Source organism: Haliaeetus albicilla, chromosome 4, assembly GCF_947461875.1.
Source record: "Haliaeetus albicilla chromosome 4, bHalAlb1.1, whole genome shotgun sequence".
Lineage (NCBI taxonomy): Eukaryota > Metazoa > Chordata > Aves > Accipitriformes > Accipitridae > Haliaeetus > Haliaeetus albicilla.
Window position 1 is genome coordinate 36,565,652 of NC_091486.1, and position 23,689 is coordinate 36,589,340.

General features: G+C 37.8%; 1 protein-coding gene across 5 annotated transcripts in view; it reads right to left on the reverse strand.

Annotated features, from left to right (window-relative positions):
- The window catches only part of GULP1 (GULP PTB domain containing engulfment adaptor 1), a 165,246-nt gene that overhangs the window by 58,954 nt on the left and 82,603 nt on the right, over nt 1–23,689 (reverse strand). For all 5 annotated transcript variants that reach the window (XM_069781924.1, XM_069781920.1, XM_069781922.1 and 2 more), the window contains one exon: nt 14,525–14,586. In XM_069781924.1, coding sequence (XP_069638025.1) covers nt 14,525–14,586 — 62 coding nt within the window. The remainder of the gene's footprint in view (nt 1–14,524; nt 14,587–23,689) is intronic.

The window sequence follows — 23,689 nt, forward strand, 5'->3', positions numbered from 1 at the left end:
ATCACCTGGTAAAGAATCTTCAGGAATCACATTTAAGATTTTTATGGAATAACATAAACGTATTGGAAATCTTTCTTTCGAAGACCAGGAACTTGCCCTTAACATACCTCCGCCTCATTATCTGTGAATGTCCTGCCTGCATTAAAGTCAAATCCTACTCTGAATCCCTCTTCTTCAAGTCCATCAAAGATGCTGGAAGCAAATACTACTTAGGCAATGAGCCTTAACAAGAAAAGTATTTCTTACATTGGTTTAGCTGTACTGTATCTTTCACTTTTCCTACATATAACTGGAAGTGTCTCCTCTATGATGATTATTGTTTTATGAACTTGTTCATATTCTTTCTTGTTAATCTCTTTTTTTTTTTAGAAGAAACTCTCTTTTCTTCACATAATCTCACATGAAAGCCAGCTATAAAATATATGTGATCACCATAATTCAACGCTTGGCCTTCAGGCACTTCAAGAACATCAGTAACAGAGTTCTTCCAAAAGCTAGCTAGAATGAGAGTCATATATTTTAAAATAATACTTGGAACAGAAAGAACTGCCTCTTTAAGCTACCACTTTGTAGATATTTTAAAAAAATTTGCAGAGCACTACCTAAACATATGAAACATTTTTCCCTCTAAACAATACAAATTAGGGAACTAGATTTTTTATTAGAAAGATTATTTTAGCAAACTGCAAAAATGTTTAATAGTGACTACTTCAACCTGACAATAACAGATACAAAATGAAACCACTATTATCATGACCTTAAGATCCATCAGCAGATCAGATGGACATCTCAGATGAACTGTTCTAAAAGAACTTAACTGAGTTGGAAAGTAATTTATAAATTATTTTACAATGGCAATTAATCCAACACTAACGTTGGCTGTCACTTCTTACTTCATAAAAAAAAATTATGCTTTTCAATAAAAGACCTAAATTCTGGTGCTAAAGTAGTAAAATTAATCTAGTCTAGATCTTTATAGTGATACTTGCGTTGTTAGGTGAACACAAGAAAGCAGTATAATTTAAAAGCCTTCATATAAGGATTTAGAGTCTTCCCTAAATAGCAACATAATCCTTTTTAATATGAGAGCAGGTATTAAGAACACATTTAGCCTTGAGCCCAAGGCACTGAAGTAGAATTCAAAATTTGGGATCTGATTTGAGAACAGAGATTGGGGGCAGATTTGTGGAAAACCTCCAGTATTACCTCAGTTGCCTATCTTGAAACCGAGGACAATAATTCATCCATTTCTTGTCTGCATTATCATTCAATTATTCCAACTGAGAAGAAAGCTCTTGAGAGTCAAGTCCAAAGTCTTCTGTTGCTTACTTATTCTCAACTTTGATCTACAGCTATTTGCATCAGGGTAGCACCTAGAGCCTCTGTCTCATTATTCTAGAGGCTGTACAAACATCAAAAAGCTAGCCCTTAGCTTCAAAGAATTTATGATCTAATGAACTGTGGTAATTCACACTAACCTCTTGGAAAAGCACAGCACAATTTCAGTTAGTACCTCTGAGTGTTACCAATAATCAATATAAAACATTGTCATGGTTTAAGCCCAGCCAGCAATTAAGCATCACAATGCTGCTCGCTCACTCCCTCACTCAGTAGGATTGGGAAGAGAATCAGAAAAAAAAGTAAAACTTGTGGGTTGAGATAAAGACAGTTTAATAGAACAGAAAAGGAACTGGAGCAACAACAACAATAATAATTATTATTATTATATACAAAACAAATTATGCACAATACAATTGCTTACCACCTGCTGACTGGTGCCCAGCCAATCCCTGAGCCACAGTGCCCCCTGGCCAACTGCCCCCACTTTATATACTGGGCATGGCACCATATGGCATGGAATACCCCTTTGGCTTCTTTGGGTCAGCTGTCCCAGCTGTGTCCCCTCCCAGCTTCTTGAGCACTCCCAGCCTTGGCTGGCAGGGCAGTATGAGAAGCCAAGAAGTCCGTGATTTAGTATAAGCACTGCCTAGCAACAACTAAAAAAATCAGTGTGTTATCAACATTCTTCTCATCCTAAATCCAAAACACAGCACTATACCAGCTACTAGAAAGAAATTTAACTTTATTCCAGCCAAACCCAGGACAAACACTGAACCCCATTCTTCCTTGTACACATCATTCTAGCAGCAAAAAATAAAAAGCAAGTGAAGAGGTCCAACTTTCCCACCTCCCTCTCTTCTGGTTGCCCAAAAACAAGAGAGGGAAGATGGCAAGCCCCTGAAATACATCACTAAAGGAATAAGGAGGATTCACTTGACCACATACTAAAGAAACACCATTCATACTGTCATTTAGACATCTGTTAAGAAAACAAACAAATAAGCAAACAAAACCCAAACAAAACCGTACATAGTTTTACAGCTTTTGTTTTGAACATTAAGTATGCACATGCAATTTTGGTGAATGCTTTTTCATTTTGGGAATGGATTTGGTTTTAATAGTTGGAGTTCCTCAAAGCCTCAAACTGCAAGTTGGGATATGGCCTCTAAATTCTGACTTGGGAAGACCTACACATTCCTGACTTCAATGGATTTTCAGCAATAATCCTATATTCATAAGTAGACAAGACTTCCCTCCCACCTAATCTTATTAACAGAATGCTCTAATTAATGACATTTGCTGAGTTACTTATATCTGTCTCCCTAGCATCTCCCTTTCAGAAGCATGTAAGTGCTACAGCAATAGGAAGAGATATGGCTTAGGGACTTTTTTAGTCCATGCTTCAAATTATCTGTGCCTTCAAATGCAACCCTTGGTTCCACACAGATCATTAAGATTTTATATATAACCCTGTTTCTACATTCTCCCTCTTCTCAGTAATACTACAGAAACTACAGGAATTGACTAGATTTGATTTCCCTTAAGGATTCAGAATGAAAAAAATATTACTTATGCAAAAGTATACAGTAGGAAAAAAAATTTTAAGTTTAGACCAACGTAACCCATCACTCTCCCCCTTTTAGTGGCCAATAATAATTTCTAGTGAAAATGCAAAACATTTTAACAAACCTTTACAAATTAGTTTATGCAAATATTTTTCCTTTGCTATGTCCCAAACCAGAAATGATGAGTTCGTCTATTAAGTTACACCTAAAATTCTCAGGTTCAAAGGTCAAAATGCTTTTTAAATAGGCCAAGGTTGACTTTACACTTTCTGAATCAGAGTAATCTGAAGGAGGCATTTCTGAAAGAAATATTAATTACAGATCAGGTTCCACAACTGACTAGTGTACGCTATTATTTTATTAAAGTTAATAAAGTCAGACAGTGCAGCTGGTGACTTGTCCAATTGTTTCTTGAGGATCATCATGGAGATCAGTATATACGAAACTTCTTTTCTGAATGATGAACAGCCTGGCTGTTGTAGTCCTGTTTTTGTTGGTAAAACTGTATGTCCTTGTAGAAGTTTCTGTTCAAAAAGTTGTGCCATTCTCTTATTTTTTATCACCCAGTTCTATTTATTTTTTCTAGTTTATTTTGGGAGAGTTTCCTAATTATTTTTGGTGAATAGTAGATGTAAGAAGGCAGCAATAACTCCATAAACATAGCAAAAGTTGAGCAAACAGAAATACCCAGCTTTGTCGAAAGTAAAAATGGGAGATGAGGAGTTAATTCATCTGAAGGCCTGATTCTAATTTAAAGCAAGAACAATCTATCTGCTGTGGGCCACCTAGCCCAAAAGTACAATAATCCAGATGTTTGAACTCTACAGCCTGTTAGTCCCAGTGTCAGACATGCAACTCGCTTGACACTTAATGGTCCAGAGGCCAAAAAGCCTGCTTAAAGAAACCTCACATTCTCACAGCTGACAGCTCACATGGAAACATAACTGTGCAGAAAGAATCCCCAGAGGGCATGCTAATGAGGCTAATAGTAGCTTCAAGCACACTTAAAGAGAGGCAAGGGAATAAATATCAGCAACAGAGAAGGAACAGAAAAGGACATGGAGAGTTGAGTAAATCTTTGCTGACCCTAAGGTCTTTGGAAATTCCATCTTTTTTCTTTGCACACTTTTTTTTTTTGTTTTGTTAATTCTGTCTGGACAAACCTCTGGGTTTCGTTCAGCTGTCTTGAATGAACGTTCGTACCACTCACTGCCTATCAGTTAACTGGTGCCTGCTCTTGGCCAGTGCTGGAACTCATGACTCTGAGTATCTTTCATAGTAAAGCGAAGATTTATACTCAAATACTAATTTATTCTTTTTCTAAAGAATAAGAAAATAACATTATAAAAGTTGTTACAAAGCTTCTAATAATTTTGAGTCTTTTGTCTCAACAGTCTCATTGCTCAGCTCTTTTGAGACAGATCCAGGAGAAGGGTAGTAATGCATCTGTTTAAAACTTATTTTAAAACTTTTAGTTAACACAGTATCTTTAGAAATATGTTTTAGATGCTGTGTTCAATACTAAATGCCAAATTATGAAGAACTGCTGTTGAAAGAGAGTCGCTATTACGACTACAGAAAAACTTCTACTTGCCTTTTCTGTATGTCATATATATATATATATACACAAATATACTCTTGTACTTTCAGAACTTGTTTGATTAACAAGTCAACATATGGCTGTCCCACATTCCAAAAAATAGCTCTTCTACACCAAGACTACTGGAAAGAATCATAATTTATACCACCAAAATAATCTAAAGAATGTACCTGGCACAGATGCATCTCAAGTACCATGTTGTTAAACCAGTGTACTCTGTTAATCATGCCACCAACATAAGTCTTCCTAACTACAGACCATGCCAAATAAATCAATACTACAGAATCCCCTGCTGCAGATTTTCAAATTTAACCAAAACAATGCACATACTTAGGAAATCAAATCTTACAGTGCACATACATAAACTATGCCTCATAATCCAGAAGTCATATGAATTCCAGAAGTTTCACATTCCAGCCCTTTTGCACCTCTGATTCCAAGATGAAATAGAGCAATAATATCCCATTCTTTAAATAAAACAAAACATAAGGCTTAAAATGTCATCTAGGCCTGATTCCTGCCCATATCTAAAGAAACTGAAAAATCTAGCAACAACCTGTGTTCCAGAAACTCCAGAATCCCAGTTCCAAACACTAGTCACAGCCCTCTACAACCAAGAGACCAGCTCTGTAGTAAGCAGAAACATACAGCATTTTCCTGTATGGGCACACCAACAAGGCTAACTCTTCAGGCCTTGCAGAATAAATTAGGCCCTTGTAGTTTTATTGTTTCCCTTAAATGGCATTCACACTTTGAAGCTTAAACTAAACCTAACTTGAATGTCAAAGACGGCTAGACCAACTGCTATGGTAGTAGAAGCCTCTTAGTAAGACAACATCAACTTTCCTCTTAAAGCCATGGGCCGTGCAGCAGTTGGCTAGACTTGCATAACTCCCGAAAGGATTCCTGCATGCCTTAACAGCTGATTGAGCAATCAGCTGGACTGCACAATGCCTGGTACTACTCAGATACAAAAGGGAGCCTATGGACAGTGGACATGGGGACAGGCTAATTAGGAGGTATACAGAAACATTTGCCAGGCATGCAGGGATGAACTTAAGAAAGCCAAATCTTAGCTGGAGTTAGAACTGGTGAGGGATGCGACAGGCAACGAGATGGTTAGAAAATGGACCACAGTGTATGGCTAAGGGAGCTGCATTTGTCCAGCCGGAAGATGACAACGCTGGTGTATGTGTGTGCACGTGCGTGTAAGGCTAAGAGTCACAAGTTGCAGCAAAAGAAATTACAACTAGAAATAAGGAAAAAAAAAATAATCACAATGACAGGGATTAAGTATGGGAAGGGGCTGCCCACAGGCTGCGAATATCTACCCTTGCTGGTATTTAAAGCTCGATTGTATGAGGCTCTGTTGTGTCTCACCAGATTTTGAAGTCAGCCCCATTTTCAGATGGAAATCAACTGGATCATCTCCAGACATCCCTTTAAACCTAAATTGTTCTAGATTCTTACATTCAATTCCCAAAGCAAATCCTAATACAATCGCAATGTAGCCGAAGGACAACTCGAATATTCAAGGAATCATAAGGCATTCCATCTTTCTAAAATTGAGGGTGTTTCAAAGTCCGACAATGAGCTAAATCTCTTGCAGTTTAGTATTTTCAATCCAGATGACAGTTGTTAGATATTATATATACAGTGCCAAATAACTGATTCCAGAACTTTCTACCAAAAATGTGTCTAAAGATGTTAGCTGTTTAAAAATAATTTTTCCCTGATGAGAGAACTGAAACTTAAGACTACTCGAAGTCAGAGATGAGGAAAAAGACTGTAATTAAGCAGCCAGGTTGCTAAAAAGAGTAGAAGTGAAGGCAATCTATGCAAGAGAAACAAACTGCTTGGATACAAAGGAAACTTAAAATTTGCTCACAACAGGGAGCACTCCAGGGCTGTGGTAGGTTACAGACCAGCTTCAATGCAGACTAGTGGTTCTGTCCCAATCCTGCTTCATCACACATTTTTAATATATTCCTTAAGACATTACTGAGAAAGGGACTTAAATTACTTCTCAGACCCTATGCTGCACACACTGCCATTAATTGGTGTGATCTATTTTTTCTTCTTGCCATGAAATCATAGCTTCCATCTCTTATTTGCATTGCAAATTTGTTTCACACTTGTAACTGAAGTATGTCATCCAGTACTTACACATTTCAAGCAAAATGGAGCTTATGAAGAGACCAAGGGATCAGAAGCAGAACCTGAGAGAAGATGAGAGCTCTGGAGAATAGATCAAAAGCTACTGTTTGGGCTTTCAGCTGCAGTTTATAATGTATTGAGAAACATGACCAATATTTTTTATCTCACTCCCACAATTAAATTCACTGTTTTTTGTTGTTTTTTTTTTTTTTTACTAGACTCTACCAAAAATATTTCACTAAAACACATGTGCTCTATTGATTGATTTTCCTGAAAGAAGAAAAGAGATGAAACATTATACATTATATTAAATTGCCTTAGATTATTTCAGTTTGAAACATAAATTTTTGAAACCCTTTTTGGTTTTTATTAGTGCTGAGTGGTCAAATGATGATGCCATGCCAGGTACAGCTATAGAATGGGTGCAGCAACTAAGCTGTTTTCTGCGGTAGCAACCACGCTATTGCACAGTCTTCCCACACACCTGGGGAGGACTTTGCAATAGTACACTGCAATTGTGCTGGGTGGACAAAACCAAAAAGGGTGTCAGCCCTTACACTCACTGTAGTTCATATTTGCCTAAAATTAGCTGTAATATTTGTAAATTAAAAGTTAGGCATTACATGAAGTACCTTTATGAATCCTGTCTCTGCTTTCAGTACATATATGTACTCATCTACTACACTGCAGAATTAGCAGTATGTGTACCTGTAGCATCCGCATATAAACCACTTCTCATCCCTACCCCTCCACGCTGCAAGCGTTTACCACTTTGCCAAATCTTAATTATTTGGATCTAAGCATTCTGTCTCATGTATATGCCTCAAAATGATACTTCTTTGCATTTATGTGACACCGAGCGCTTCAGTCAGACCTAAAACTCTCTGTGCAAGCTACACAGAAATGGACCTAAAGAAAGAAAACCTGATTACTTTCTTGAAGCAGGTCACCTTCTGCAGAATAAGAGTGATCTGTAGAGCCTGAAGTTATGCAGCTAGGTATTTTACAAATAATTGACAGAGGGCTATAGACACCTGGAAAGAGACCACACACACATCAAAACCATGCTGTTGCTATTCCGCAAATTCTTCTAAACTTCTCAGCCAGTGTTCAGTCATAAAAGATACAAGTAGTTCAATTATAAACAAGTCACATTTTTGAAAGCTTTCAGATAAGCAATAGTAAATGGACATGAAAGACAAAACTCTAGGTGCAGATGCACACAGATTCCATAAGCCACGTGCCTACTAATTCTTGCAAAAGTATCTTGATGTGCTGACATGTAGGGGCCATTGTGGGCTACTCAAGCATGTGCAACATGCATTCATACAGTCTTTGAACTTGTGTGCATTCATATGCAGATGAGATATAAAATTGTCTGCAAATACTATTCAACTTCCATTACGGTCCAGTGATACACTATTGACGGAAAGTGAGGGGTGGGATTGTGCTCAAAAGACTGGACCAAGACTCAGGAGGTGCAGAGTTATTCTTGCCCCTTTACAAACTGGCTCTGCAACCTCAGGTGAGACAGACTGACAGCTTTTCAAAAGCACTCAGTACCCCACAGAGCTTTCTGAGGAAGTAACAAATGTTCAGATTTTAAGGAAGCTGAAATACTCACCAGTTTTCACAGAGACAAATGATAACAACTGAAACTACTTCATGCTGAACAGCTAAAATGCAGCTCCCCTCCTTCAGCTACTTACATGAGATGATGTTTGCTGCTGTTCAAAGTTTAGATACAATCCTTCTGCATCACAGTCATTTATTTTGTAGGGTATTTGTGGATACAATGCTATCCTCTCCTATCCTTCTCCCATTTTAAGTATGTAATCCTGTAAGCAAGATGGAATAGGTAGATCCATTTCCCTGAAGCAGGGAAGTCTGTTGATGGTACCCCTTGCAAACTCTAAATATTTTAGGTCTTATTTACGTGTTTGTTCATCTTTGGTATAATGAGCCCGAAGTTTAATGACTGTAATGTATCAGAAATAACTAAGAAGTTCAGATATGCATTTCCTTGTAAAATTATAATTTTCTGCTTTCATATTTCATTTGGATCTTTTTACAATACTCAGTTTTCTTGTGTTTAAACACTAAATTAATTATGATTACATCCAAGACATTTTGATACTCTAATAAAAGTTAATTGGAATTAAGTTATTAATTCTAATAAATTAATTGTAGGAAAATGAATTATTTCTTGTAATGCCCTCTTCTATTTCATTAGTTTCTATTTTTCAACATTTTCATGCTCTGTTTGGAATATCTTGCTATATCTAACTTCACCACATAAATTTAAGTATACTTTTCAATACCATGCCTTATATCTCTGTTTACTTGGCAAATCTATACATAATTTTCCCTTTGATATTCTTTCATTAATTGTTTTTACTGATACAAAATCATGATTATTCTGTAGTATGCTGACTGGATAGAAAAAGAGAAATTGGTAGTATAGCTATAGCAACAAGAATTTGTAGTAGAAGAGCAGTTTATGACATGAAAACATGGCTTTGATAATGATAGCAATACACTAATGATAGCGATATGCAGATATTCAAAAGACATAATTGCACCTAAAGCCCTGCTATGGTAGTTATATCAATTAGAAGCATCACAGTATTTTTGACCTAAAATTCTTTTCCAAAATGCCTGCTCCAGAAAAGCATGATATGCCATTCCTCAATGACAAAAAACTTTGATGAGGGAATAAGAAATTACATAAAGTTGAAAACCTAACTAAACTCTGCTTATTGTACTGCAGTGAAGATTAATACTACTAGGTACTGCCAAGCGAGGTCTTTTTGCAGGGTATTTATTACTAATGCCTCCCCCCCCCCCCGCCTACAGTTGCAATACAGGTCCAAGATACATATTGAATAATTGAGAAGAAAGATCATCCATGAAACTTCACAACAATTCACAATTAATTGTCATCAAAACCTCACAATAATACAAAGTAAGGGATGTTTAACAGTCTTTTTGGGGAAAGCTTTGCTCATTTATCTTCAAAGTTTCAAAATTAAACTTCATCAAGAATCACAGATATGTATATGACAATATAGAAAGTTTTAAATTAAGTCTAAAGTAAACATTAGGACAGTAGCTGTCTCAGCACTAGGAAGCCATCACATCTCTTGGCAAAATAAACTCCCAAGGGTTTAACATGCCATCATGTTATTATGTAAAACAGCAGCTCTTCAGCCTCGTCTAAGGTCAAAGCTACTGACTCCATAGTATACTAGTAGCCAACATAAACACCAGGCTTGCAAAGCAGAACCTCTAATCTGCAAATTGAAAGACGTGCATGTGAAAATTAGATATAAGCCAAAAAATAGCCAGGTGACTATAAAAGGGAATATATATATATATATAATTTACTGCAACATATTAGACATAGTAAACATTGCTGGTTTGGGCAGTGGCAACTTTTTATTAGCAGAAAGACACCCCTCAGGGTATCAGTTACGTGATGACAATAATCAGTCCATTGTTAAGGTTGCAGTCAAATTCCATTATACAGTCAGACTTTGATCACTTTTCTTTTGGAGAAAGGAAACTGGCCTAAAATCAAGAGAATTAACTTAAGGGCAGAAGAGAACTTTTTTTCCCTACAGTATGGAAAATAACAGAAACATCTGTTCTTCGTTATGGAACATTATAGAAAGAAGATGACACAGAAGAGAAATTTCAGTTTGCCTTAGCATTTAATATCCTGGTAAAATGAAAACTGCCATGCTACTACATCTAAATGAGTCCTGTATCTCCATATTTGATAATATACCAAGATTTAAAATAATCTTTTTTGAAAAAAAATTACATAACCAATATCATAGAATCATAGAATGGTTTGGGTTGGAAGGGATTATAAAGATCATCTAGTTCCACCCCCCCTGCCATGGGCAGGGACACCTTCCACTAGAGCAGGTTCCTCAAAGCCCCATTCAACCTGGCCTTGAACACTGCCAGGAAGGGGACATCCACAACCTCTCTGGGCAACCTGTTCCAGTGCCTCACCACCCTCACAGTAAATAATTTTTTCCTAATATCTAATCTAAATCTACCCTCTTTCAGTTTAAAACCATTACCCCTTGTCCTATCGCTACCCTCCCTGATAAAGAGTCCTTTCCCATCTCTCCTGCAGGCCCCCTTTAAGTACTGGCAGGCTGCTATAAGGTCTCCCTGGAGCCTTCTCTTCTCCAGGCTAAACAACCCCAACTCTCTCAGCCTGTCCCCATAGGAGAGGTGCTCCAGCCCTCTGGTCATCTTCATGGCCCTCCTCTGGACTCGCTCCAACAGTCCATGTCTGTCTCGTACTGGGGACGCCGGATGCAGTACTCCAGGTAGGGTCTCACAAGAGCAGAGTAGGGGGGGAGAATCACCTCCCTCAACTTGCTGGTCACACTTCTTTTGATGCAGCCCACGATATGGTCGGCACATTGCTGGGTCATGTTAAGCTTCTCATCAACCAACAATCCCCAAGGCCTCTCCTCAGGGCTGCTCTCAATCCACTCATCGCTCAGTCTGTATTTGTTCTTCGGATTGCCCTGACTCACGTGAAGGACATTGCACTTGGCCTTGTTGAACTTCATGAGGCTTCATGTGCGTGGGCCCAACTCTCAAGCCTGTCCAGGCCCCTCTGGATGGCATCCCTTCCCTCCAGCGTGTCAACTGCACCAGCTTGGTGTCATTGGCAAACTTCCTGAGGGTGCACTCAATCCCACTGTCCATGTTGCCAATATGCTTTCATTTGGAGGGATATATTCAAGAAAAATATAGGATCACAAACTGATGGCAAAATTCTGACTTCAGTAGGCCCAGATTTCACCTACAGAGCATACTGAAATGTGTGGAGTCTTATTATCAGTGCCTTCTGCAAGACCAAGACTGGGAACATCAGTAAGATTTAAAAAATGAAAAAAACCAAAAAACCAAAAAACAACCCCAAAACAACAGTAGTAACAACAATAACAACAAAAAAAACCCCAAAACAACAACAAAACCCACAAAAAAACCAAACCCCAGACCTCAATCAACTTACACCATACACCAAACCACACTAAAAGCCAGCAAATTTCAAAATAGCAAGTACCATGAGGACTGGGTATGCTGGAAAGGAGAGAGAAAAATCAAGATGCTTTTACATTTAAGAGCATCCTTATGAGACTATTGGCTCCTGGATTTTACTTCCAGAAGTAACGACTCCGCTCATATTTTCTTGCAAAGAGGATTATTGCCATAAATTATCCTGCGGGTGTCCTAAGAGATACAAGACATTACTAATTCTCTATTAAAAAGTCCTCTCCAGTTTGTAGAAAAAAGGCCAGTTGTCCATATTGCAGGGTTCTTCAAATTTCCAGTTAACTTTGCTAGGATTTTTTTTTTTTAGTAAGCTAACAGTCAACTCATGAACTGCATTTTATCAACAAGCTTTCTTTAATTCTTAAAGATGTCTTAGGAATCAAGTAAACAAACAAAATCCCATCTTTTCCAGTTGTTCTTAGTAAGCTCTCCTTTTTCTGATCATCTCAGAAGATTAGTGTCAGAGAAACGATTTTTGTGTCTTACAAAGAAGAGAAAACACTATGTTTCATACACAGTAATTTGCATTCAAAAAACTATGTAGCAGAACACAGCTCACTTGCCCATGGAAAAAGAACATCTCTGGTATTGCTTTCCATCAAATTGATTTGATTTTCTGAATATGTTATTCTTCACTCACATAATTACCTTGTGAAATAAATCAGATAAAGTGTTGCCTCTTCCTCCCAACAAATATAAAAGTTATATGAATAGAATCTTACAGAATTGGAAGTGGAACAATATGAACATTTGAAAAAAAAAAAATCAATGAGTCTTTCTCAATACTTGCTTTCTGAGTTTTTAATCATTATTTCACAACATAGTTCCAAGATATGAAATCAATGGGATATTTTAGTTAAAAATCAAAACATTCCAAAACCTAAATGGGGTACTAATAGATACATGTTTTCCTCTTAAAAAGAAAAATATTGCAAAACTTAATGAAAATGGTACTTGAGAGTTGAGGTGAAACATCATCTAGATTTAATAATGTTGTTATGTCTGCATATGCCAGCTAACCTCATAAAACCTATGCAAATTTATGCCAGGTCTCAATAAAAAAAGCAATGTGGAAATCCCACACCCTTTAGACTCCATTTACAGACCAGAACAATTTTTTACTTGCTTTGGAATAATGAATCAAATAACTGACAGTTCTAAATAATAATTTTCTACTGTGATCCAAATAAAAAATGGGTAACTTTTTTTTATTAAACATACATACTGTAGTACATTGCAGCTTCCTGGAAGCATTCTGATATACCGCAGCTTCCTGCAACTATTCTAACAGACCTCAGAAGCAGCAACACCGAGGTTGAGGAGGCCCTGTGAGGTCAGAACCCACATTAAACAGGAGCAGACCTAGACAGGACACTTGGGCATATATTAGCCTAAATAAGAGCAAAGACTTTTTTTGGACCAAGAGTCTTTCTAATAAGACTGAGAACAGACTTCCTTTGCATAGGAATCCCCTATTCCTTTCTTCTCCCCCAGAAGCTGTTGATGTTGTTTCTACAGTTATTACCATCTTATCACCGTCGTCTTTACTCTAAAAAACTTTTCTGTGTATCTGAACTGACACTTATTCATGAGAAATGCTCTTAAAAAAGACAATGAGACATGAAAGATGACGGAGGTTTCTTGTTTCTCTTCAAGTAAAGACCACAAACAAATGGACATTGTTCAGCGCATTAACAGAATTCATAGCTTCAGCTTACTCTTAAAACAGATGGCACAGTCACCCCAACAATTATTCCTCCCTCTCAAAAACTGCAATATAAAAGCCAAGGTGTCTGGCAAGGCTAGTGGTAATACATCCTTTGGTCAAAAATTCAGTCTGAAAGCACACAGAATAAAAACATGTTCACCTGGCAACTAGCAGAATGAGACTGAAATTTCCACTACAAACACTTACTCACTTTGTGGCAATACTAAGCAAAAGAAAATTGCAAAAACAATAGCAGAGAATACCAGCATAAGAAGCTGAGTCCTGGCCTGTGAAATAATTTTTATTTTCATATTAAAAAATACCAATCATAGGAAAACTTTATCCAGAACAGACAACTATGGAATCTTACTGAATTATCCTCCCAGTTTAGGCAAGCAATAGCCAATTACTCAGTTTACTCTTGAATTATGCTGATTATCGTGTATTCCCTCCTCCTTTTAGCAAACCATTTTCTAAGCTGTTATTTTTAAGATGATGCATTTCCTGTAAACAGATGTCATTAAACTAACTGAAATACTATTGTAGAACTATGTTCTACATATCTAACTGGGATAAGAAAGCATGAGTAAGACTTCTGTTTTCACTGTGCAAAAATTCCATTATTCTTCTACCATATTTCCAGAGTATTTGACGTTTCAATAGATCCAGCAGACTGAATTGTTATTCATTGCCTTTGCTGTTGTTCAAAAGAAGTTTGTGCTATTAATTTTAATTTTTATAGCACTATAAGCTTGCAGCCTGATGTTATATTCCTTTGCACTCAAAATTTCCGTCCATTTAGCATCCATTAAAAGGAAACAGAGCATCAAGCAGAAGAGGAACACTGGTTTGCTTTCTAGAAAACCATCAAATAATTCAGAACAAGAATCAATTTGCCACTATTTAAGAAACAGAAATTTTTCATCTGCAAAACAGACATTTACTGAGTTTTTCTTTGCTACTTCATTTGGCTAATGGATGTCTCTGTAGTTTTCAAATAAAAAGCAATATAGAGCATGACGTGTTCTAAAGGTTAGAGGACAAAATAACTTCATATTTTCTTACCTTTGCATTATAGGGAATATAATGCTTTGATAAGGCTTCAGGAGTGTGCATCCATGTTTTGTCTACAGAAAAGCAAAACAAAAGCAGCACTGAATAGGTTATTCAATTGTTAATTTAACTATTACAGTATCTATCTGGAAAACATCAACAACCCTCCTTTTACTCAGGTAAGTATCTGTCTGAAATAGTTACTGGGGCTGGAGGTAAATGCAGTATATCCCACAACTGCCCAAACATTTACAGGAAAGAACCGGTTACTTCTCTTGGGCACACTTCCCATTTTAACCAACTTGATTTACCATAAGAATTCAAACTCCTCCCCCCAAATATATTTATTGGTCTAAGGTTGCTTGCTGTTTCTGCCTCAGATGGATATTTTCTGTATCCTGCTGTTGTTATTCAAAGCACTGACCTCATGTTGTGCTTCTAATGATGGTTTTTTTGATTAATTATGTGCTTTCTTTGATGAATTATCAAGAGATTAAAGGGACAAAGGAAATTATTTTGGAAAAATTATCAGAGCGATAACTGATAGAAAAAAGCCCTAATCCTTCTACAAGAAAATAGAAGCAAGTTGGATTGTGGTAACTGATTCAGAAGTTCAGATCTTCTTTAATCTTTCCTTACATATCCTAAATGATTTTGCATATTTTCCTTTTAATGATTTTCACATCACAAGACTGCGGTATTGTCTGTCTTTTCCCACCGTATGTTTCATACGGTGACATGATGAGTTCATTATTTGTGAAATACATCTTCCCTCCTACTTTTTAGTGGCCATTTAGTGTTCTACGTAATTTAAGGTGGAATTCCAAACATTAGAAAAAAAATCTTTTTATTAGAAGTTTAGAAACCAGTTTTTAAAAGTTTTCTGGTTGGAAAGCATTTAAGAAAAAAAAAAAGTAAGATATTCCAAAACACTAAATTGTATTACCAACCGCATGAGGGATTCAGTTACACCAAGTAGTATTTTACACTCCACACATTCAATATTTAGTAGTAGTTTCTAACATGAGACTACTCCTCTTTTAATTAGCATGAATTAAAGTCACAAATCTGGAACTTTATTTAATTAAGTAACAGAATAATAGCTCAAAGCAAAATTCTACACTTGGATATTCACAGGCAATTCCCTTCGCCTTTAATGGGAGTTGCAGTTACAGCAGTTACTAAGTTTTTTGTTAGTTACACAGAACAACAATAAAACCCTGTTCACTTCAAACTGTGCATGAGCAAAAGCTGTGGCATTTGTTGACACTAAACCAATAACTAAATATTTCTGAATATACAGAAGCAAGAAAACAGTTAAACAGGATATTCACCATAGTCACCACAGTAACAGGATGAAAACTGCAAAGATGGAGGGAATTTTTTTCTTTAAGCAAATTTCATTCAAGATGACAGTAATGTTCAGCTCCATTAGTGAAAAGTGATATTATCACTTTTTAATTAAGGAAGCATGATTTGTCCATTCAGCAGCTCCCAAGAGTACGATTATGCACTGAAGTGGCTCTTCCTTTCAATTGTGGCTTGTGATTGGAATACCGGAACAGAGAACCACACTCGTTTTCCCAGAATGTTTTAAGACCTGAAACCTGATCTCTATTTTGAGTACAGTATCAAAAGCTGATGCTACCCACAAGTAAAAAATAACAATCAGTGTCAATTAGGAATGTTAGAATAAAGCCTGACAACCCAAAAGATAACCATAAGCATTCTATTTCAAGTCAGTGCACTGCTGAAGGCCAGGCAAGCAGACTGGTGGTGGGGCTTGACTGCAAGTCCCAGACACAGAGGAAGCTGGCACATAAGGCAGGACTGCTCTCTGTCCCATCATGCTTACTGCAGCAAAGACCTGCACAGTGCAAATTTAACTCCAAAATATGCATTCACATTGTTAATGTCAGTGTTTTATTTCCCCATTTCTTACACATCAACTGTTCACTAGCTTCAGCACGATACTGGCATATTTATAAAGATATAACGGAAAATCTAATAAAAATGCTCCAAAAGAAAACATTGACTCTCTTAAAAAATAACAACAAATAAACCCAAACCAAACAGTTTTCTACTCATTTCAGTGTCCAGTACTACCACAAACAAGCAATAGGGCTGTAGCTTCTACAGCAATTTTACAGGCAGACAACTGACTACACAGGTACCAGTAAAACTAACTATTCCTTGCAAATGTTTCCTCCTCCGTTCTTCCCATCCTCAAGCAGGGCAAGTGCAAATCTGAAAAAAAGTGAATTAATTTGGGAGCCAGGTTTGAAATGCTGGTCTTAATTAAGCAGCTGGTAATCTTTCCAATATTATTATTAGGTACAAAGCTTTACTTTAGATGTTTTTGTGAAATCATCCACTTGCCTACCAGCCTCCAACTGTAATGCTATAGGGATTCCAGCAAGGAATAACGCTGCTAGGAAAGTGTTTCTGTAACTGTTGGTACCCCTAGTTAGGGCGAAGATTAGGAAATATGAACAGGCACTCTCAGCTCAAAAGGAAATCAGTAACTTAGCAGGGTAGCAAAAAGATGCCTGGATTCTATGAGTCTTGTGCCATTAAAACAAGTCAGCAAACAGCATTTCCAACATCCAGATGTAGATCTGCAGACACTGTGACATAGGTATTAAAGTTTTCCATTGACATTGGAAGCCCATTTCCCACAGGCAGGTAATAATTACAGAGCGCTGGCACTTTTGAAAGAACCGTTAACACTAAACAAAATCAATACAAGGTAAAATTCACATCGATAGCAAAGGTATGCAAAAAATCGTGCAAGCTATTTGTATTGGTTTTATGTAGCAAGGTTTTGGTAGCGGGGGGAGGTTACAGGGGTGGCTCCTGTAAGAAGCTGCTGGAAGCTTCCCCTGTGTTCGAGAGAAAACAAGCCCATACCAGCCGGCTCTAGGATGGACCCGCCGCCAGCCAAGGCCGAGCCAATCAGTGATAGTGGTAACGCCTCTGTGATAACATTTTTAAGAAGGAAAAAAAAGTTGGGACATGGAGAAAACAGCTGCCAGAGAGAGGAGTGAGAACATGTAAGAGAAACAACCCTGTGGATACCAAGGTCAGTGAAGAAGGAGGGGGAGGAGATGCTCCAGGCGCCGGAGCAGAGATTCCCCTGCAGCCCGTGGTGAAGACCCTGGTGAGGCAGGCTGTCCCCCTGCAGTCCAGGGAGGTCCACGGTGGAGCAGATATCCACCTGCAGCCCGTGGAGGACTCCACGCCGGAGCAGGTGGGTTCCCGAAGGAGGCTGTGACCCCGTGGGAACCCTGCGCTGGAGCAGGCTCCTGGCAGGACCTGCGGATCTGTGGAGAGAGGAGCCCACGGAGCAGGTTTTCTGGCAGGACTTGTGACCCCGTGGGGGACCCACGCTGGAGCAGGGTGCTCCTGAAGGACTGCACACTGTGGAAAGGACCCATGCTGGAGCAGTTCGTGAAGAACTGCAGCCCGTGGGAATGGCCCACGTTGGAGAAAGTTCGTGGAGGACTGTCTCCCATGGGTGGGACCCCACGCTGGAGCAGGGGAAGAGTGTGATGAGCCCTCCCCCTGAGGAGGTGAAGCGGCAGAAAATAACGTGTGATGACCGTAAACCCCATCCCTGTCCCCCTTGTGCTGCTGGGGGGGCTTGGTGGAGAAATCCGGGAGTGAAGTTGTGCCCGGGAAGAAGGGAGGGGTGGAGGGAAGGTGTTCTGAGATTTCATTTTATTTCTCATTTACCTTACTGTCGCTGATTTGTAATAAATTGAGCTAATTTTCCCCAAACTGAGCCTGTTTTGCCCGTGACGGTAATTAGCGAATGATCTCTTCTGTCCTTATCTCGACCCGCAAGCTTTTTTGTTATATTTTTCTCTCCCCTGTCCAGCTGAGGATGGGGGAGTGATAAAACGGCTTTGATGGGCACCTGGCATTCAGCCAGGGTCAACCCATCACACTATTACAGGGAAGTTTGTTACCAGCATTCCTTTCTGAATTGTAAACTCCGATTTTGGACTTACACCACTCTCAGCAGCTGCTTGAAATACTGCTTACAGTTAGTTTGATTTCACAGCAGTTGAGAAATACCAAGTATCAGACATTTTGTATCCAGTAAACCAGAAAAATATGAAAAAAGAAAACCTACAAAACAGGTATTCGTTTAAATACTTGATGTAGATGTGGCTTGTGGTTTGTGTGATCCCCCACTTTTTAAATTAATTTTAAACAGGTTTTCACAGCTTTGTACTTAATTATTCATTCTAAAGCAACAAAGAAAATAGGAAATCCTACAGTGAAAATCACAGTTCATATTATTATTTTATTAGTTGCATAGCAGCAAGAGCTCTAGACACTTTATAGATAATTAAAACAGTAAGTCATAAAGAAAGTACCAAAAGCCTAGAAAAAACCAAAACTGACAACTGCATGCATCTAACATTAGTAGAAAGTGAAAAGAGACTTGTGCTATCATACCGCATGAAAACTGCAGTTATTTTAGATGTTGTCTGAAGCTCTTAAGCTAGGTTGCCTTAACATTTACATTAAAGTTTAGGGAAGTGCCCAATCATTTTTTGAGAATTATGAGTCTGAGCCATCCAAAGTCCATTAACACCCAAGTAGAGTTTAGCTTAAATGAAGTATGTGAGATTCTAGGAGGTAAAACCCTGAGCATGTGGTGCTTTTGCCAAACATACTGGCACTGTGTAGGAGAAAAGGTGGAGAAAAGGATCACCGTTCAGAATTCAAGGGCACAGGGTAAGCCACAGCCCTGCTTAAACCGAGTCAGTAATCCTGTAGCCTTACAGAACTCCTCCTCACGTGGATGGCAAGCTAACTGTGCGGCACAGGCTTTTAGAGAGTCCCTGTAGCACCAGCACAGCATCCCATCTAGTTTTTAAGAGAACTGGACTTGGGTGAGAGCTTCTTAGGTTTTGCTCCCCGCCAGCATGCACTAGTCTGCTAAGGGCACTGGGAAAACTGCATAAAATTAACATTTGGAAGACCCCAGGGTTTGACAGACTGAATTGCAAGGGTGGAGGCAGGGGCTTGGGCACTTTCATGGTCAGAGGATTAACTGCTTGGAATTGCAACCTCATTCTTTTCTAGTCCCCCTTGAATCACGCCAGCCCCTTTCCATTATAAAGGAAAGATCCTTTTACAGTCTGCATTTCACATCAAATGCTTGGTCATCACACAATCTAGGAGCACCGGTGTGAGCCATTTCAGAGGCCTCAGCGGTGTTGGGGAGAGCTGGGGAAGAGGAATGTGCTGACAAATCACACGCTGAAGTCAATAGACTCAGGGACTTCATAAAGTATCCAGAACAACTGTGCTGCACTTAGTGGAGGATGACACTAGGTTAGATAACAGCACAGCTGACCATTTATATTCCTTTACCAAAAAGGAAAGCAATAACAGTGCCAAGAAATTGTTCTCCCTTTGAAATTATTTTCTCCACACATTACTGCCCGCAGATATTACAGAATGGATTTAGTAGAGAGGCATTGATGAACTACTTTCTAAATGGCAAAACAATGCTCAACATTGTGCAAGTTTAGTTAACCGCTTCCCTAAATCCCACTCTCATTAATTCATGCATGCTAAAAGTGGCTCTGCTTAACTATGTTTCCAAAGCATTTATCAAAGCATATGAGACCTAGTGGCCATTCCATTTAATATGATGAACAGAGAAAGACTCTGATTTAACTTTTTTTTTTAGTGCCACAGTGAAAATACAGTCATTTTTAGAAGGTGAAAACTAAAGTCTTTATTCTTTACTGAATCAAAATCTCTTTGACATCAATGGATGTTTTCCTTGCTAACAGAAGAGAAGAAATCTTGGAACTGTCTTTTATTCCTGCTTTACAAAACTTGGAAAGAAAGGTCTTTTATGACAAGCAGTCTAATAACAGTCACCTGAAGAAGACAGCATCCCACAAGATCAGTGCTACATCTAGGTATTAATGCCTCAGGGAAAATAGCTTATTTGCTTCAGTGTGTGTATATACGTATCTATGTCTTTCATTTTTCCTAGATCATCTATTTTTTGTATAAATATAGAAAACCTTCACAATGGGACATACAAGAATTGTCACCCTGTTAAATCATTTCCTTTACCCTGCACTGCAACAGAAACAGGTGTGTTCTCACAAACCTCACTTATGCTAGTCAGACAACAAGGTAGAATCTGTCTTCTTGACTACTGCAGGCAACAAATGAACTGATACACTGAGCCATGAGACTTAATGCTAGTTACCAGAGTTTTCATCTAAATGCAATACCTAAACATGATTAACAAACATAAGTCTACCCATATTCTTCTACAATTCAGCTACAGTTTTGCTCCAATCACCTTCTAGAGGAATGACTGAGTACAATCTGTGTGTCTAATAACAGTAATTTCTTAAACTTATTACCAGGTTACTATGATTAAGCAATTGAAATTATGAGTCAGGTTCTGCCCTAAGCAAATATATGCAAATATCCATCAATATACATAATTAAGAAATAATTACTTTTTTTCTTTCTTTTTCTTTCTTTTTTTTTTCTTCCAAACATAAAATGTTCTTTGGAGGCATATTTTGTCTTTGCCAAGAAAACGGACCTGTATCTCCCTAGAAGAGAGAGAGCTTTGCAGAACACCTTGCCTTTCTGTGTTCTTCTCTCATAATATTTAGGACCCTGTGAATGGTTTTAAACAGTTGATTACTAAAATAGCAAAGTGATATCATAGAATGCTGGGTTCGCATAGTTACAAAATGAAAAAAAAGTCTAGTATTTGCATTTCCTCCAATAGTAACTGCATAACCTACACATTTTATAGCATATATTTTTAAGATATAGATGCTAGTATGTAAGTTTTGACAAGAAACGAAAATAGGATCAAAGTAACGTATTAGTGCAACTAACCAGTGATTAGCAAACCTTTGCTTTTGCACTTCTAATTTGTTGTTGTTAAGAACTTTTAACAAGTTCAGCTTCCTAAATCAAAGGGAAAAACAAGAAAAAAACCCCCAAACCTATGAACTATTTAGCCAGTACTTCTTACATCTTCTTGCCACAAGAAGCGCTACACGCCTTTGGCAAAAGCCTCTAGTTGAAGTTGAAAAAGAGATTACTGATATAGCATAATTTATCTTAAGTGATCGCACTTTCACAAGTTTTCACTAAAAAGTATGTGCAGATCAAACCTCCAACTCCACCTTTCACTTCTGGAGTCAGAGTTCAGTCAACTATTCCAGTAAAACTATAAATAAATTTGGAAAAGTATTAATTAAGCTTGTCAAAAACTGTCAAAAAAGGCAAGTTTTTGAAGAATTTCAAACTGTTAAAGTACAGACATTATGTGTGTCACTTTGGTAGGGCAAAACAAAGGAAAAGGAACAGAAATGTAAAGCTCATTACAGTTAAAATAAAATTTTAATTTTCTAATTCAGGACAATTAATGTAATAGAAAAGTTTAATTGGAACTTTTTTAAAAATGCCAATAAACAAGAAAGATTAGAAAGGAATGGCAGCAACCATTCAGAACACCTACAATATGCATCTCTGTAGCTTCCCCTTGCTTATGTACCTGACGTACACCCTTTTATGTACCTAAAGGATTTGATTTCACAAAATAGTATTTTCCTGAGTGACTTATTTTGAATGTTCTTTGCCATTTTCCAACAGTTTTATATGACAAAGTCCTATAAAATGAAGCAGTCATTGTGATTCCTATCAAGGTATGGTTGGTACACATCCCAATTTATTTCGCACAGAATAATACAACTTGTCTTTAATTAGACATTCAGCCAGTTAACTAGCAACATACCTATGTAACTCAAGCATTTAGGTTGTAGCTTGGGGAGGTTACTTGTAATAGTACACTTGGACAAGAACTCTACATCATACACTAGTAACAGCTTCAAGAATTTATTAACTCGTAGATCTCAAAATATGCTTGCCAAAGTGCATGTGAATCATTTAACATTCTCTAAATGAGGCTGCATACATTCTAATAAGATAGAAACCAAAAAAGCTTAAGATTCCTTCAATGCTGTTCCCATTCTAAAGTCAGTATTTAGGGCTTTGTGGTTAAGCAGTGCACATACTTTCTTGAAAGGAGCTCCTTAGGTTTTGCAGAAGCAACAAGTAGTTATTGGGGTAAATACCGTCATTAACTTGCCTAGAATATTCCTTAAAGGCGGCGATAGATAAGATTATTTCTGCAATACCTTTCCGAAGATAATGCAGATAAAATAGCCACCAGGAAATTATCCTCCTATTCTCATGTTAACAGGAAGAAAAATCAGACTTTATCTGTGCAGACCCAATGTGAATCCTATAGAGAAATTTTCCAAAGGGTACTCCTCATTTGTAGCTATGCATCCTCTAAAGACATACTGTAATCATTTCTTCCCTAAACAATTAGATCTGTTCCTTCTGCTTTCAGAATATAAATTAATACATACACAGTTGCATACCAATGCATGCAAACACACACACGCTGCAGGACTGGCCACTTCCTTGTCCCACCACCAGAAGAAAATTTGGTCCTTGCCATATGAGGGTACCAACCCTTCAACTCTCATTGTTGGCATACTTGAGAGGGTACCTCCATAGCCTTATGACAACATAATAGTCAAACAATACTTAAAAAAATCATATTCAGTTACCAGTCAAAAAAGGGACTTGGTCACTGAATATTGGTTTTCCATATGACCCTGCATTTTGAAACCCAAGGAGCAGTATTTAGAAAACACAAAACCTCTTTAAGGGGAGGTATTACAAAAGTATTAAAATAACTGATTTTAGTGTCAAGTGAGACGAACTGAATACAGAAATATTTGGTATACAAACAAGTGCCCTTTTTTACTCCCAAACTTTGCTCTTGAAAAAATTCTTATTTAAAAAAATCCTAGAAACATCAAGCAGCAGCTCTTTTGGGGTGGGGGCAGAGGAGGAGATTTAGACCTAGTTTTGTTTTTTTCCTGGAAAGTGATGAGTGCTTTTATGAAACAACAAAGTACAATCACAAGAATATCTGAAGACCACAATGAGGAAGATTGTGCCTACTTATATGCCTTTAAAGTCTATGAGTATCTACTCTTTCTTATGTTTTTTATCATTATTGTTGATGTGGAGTCCAGCACACAATAGCCCGTTTGTTTAAATCGCTGATGTGAAATACACTCTCTGACA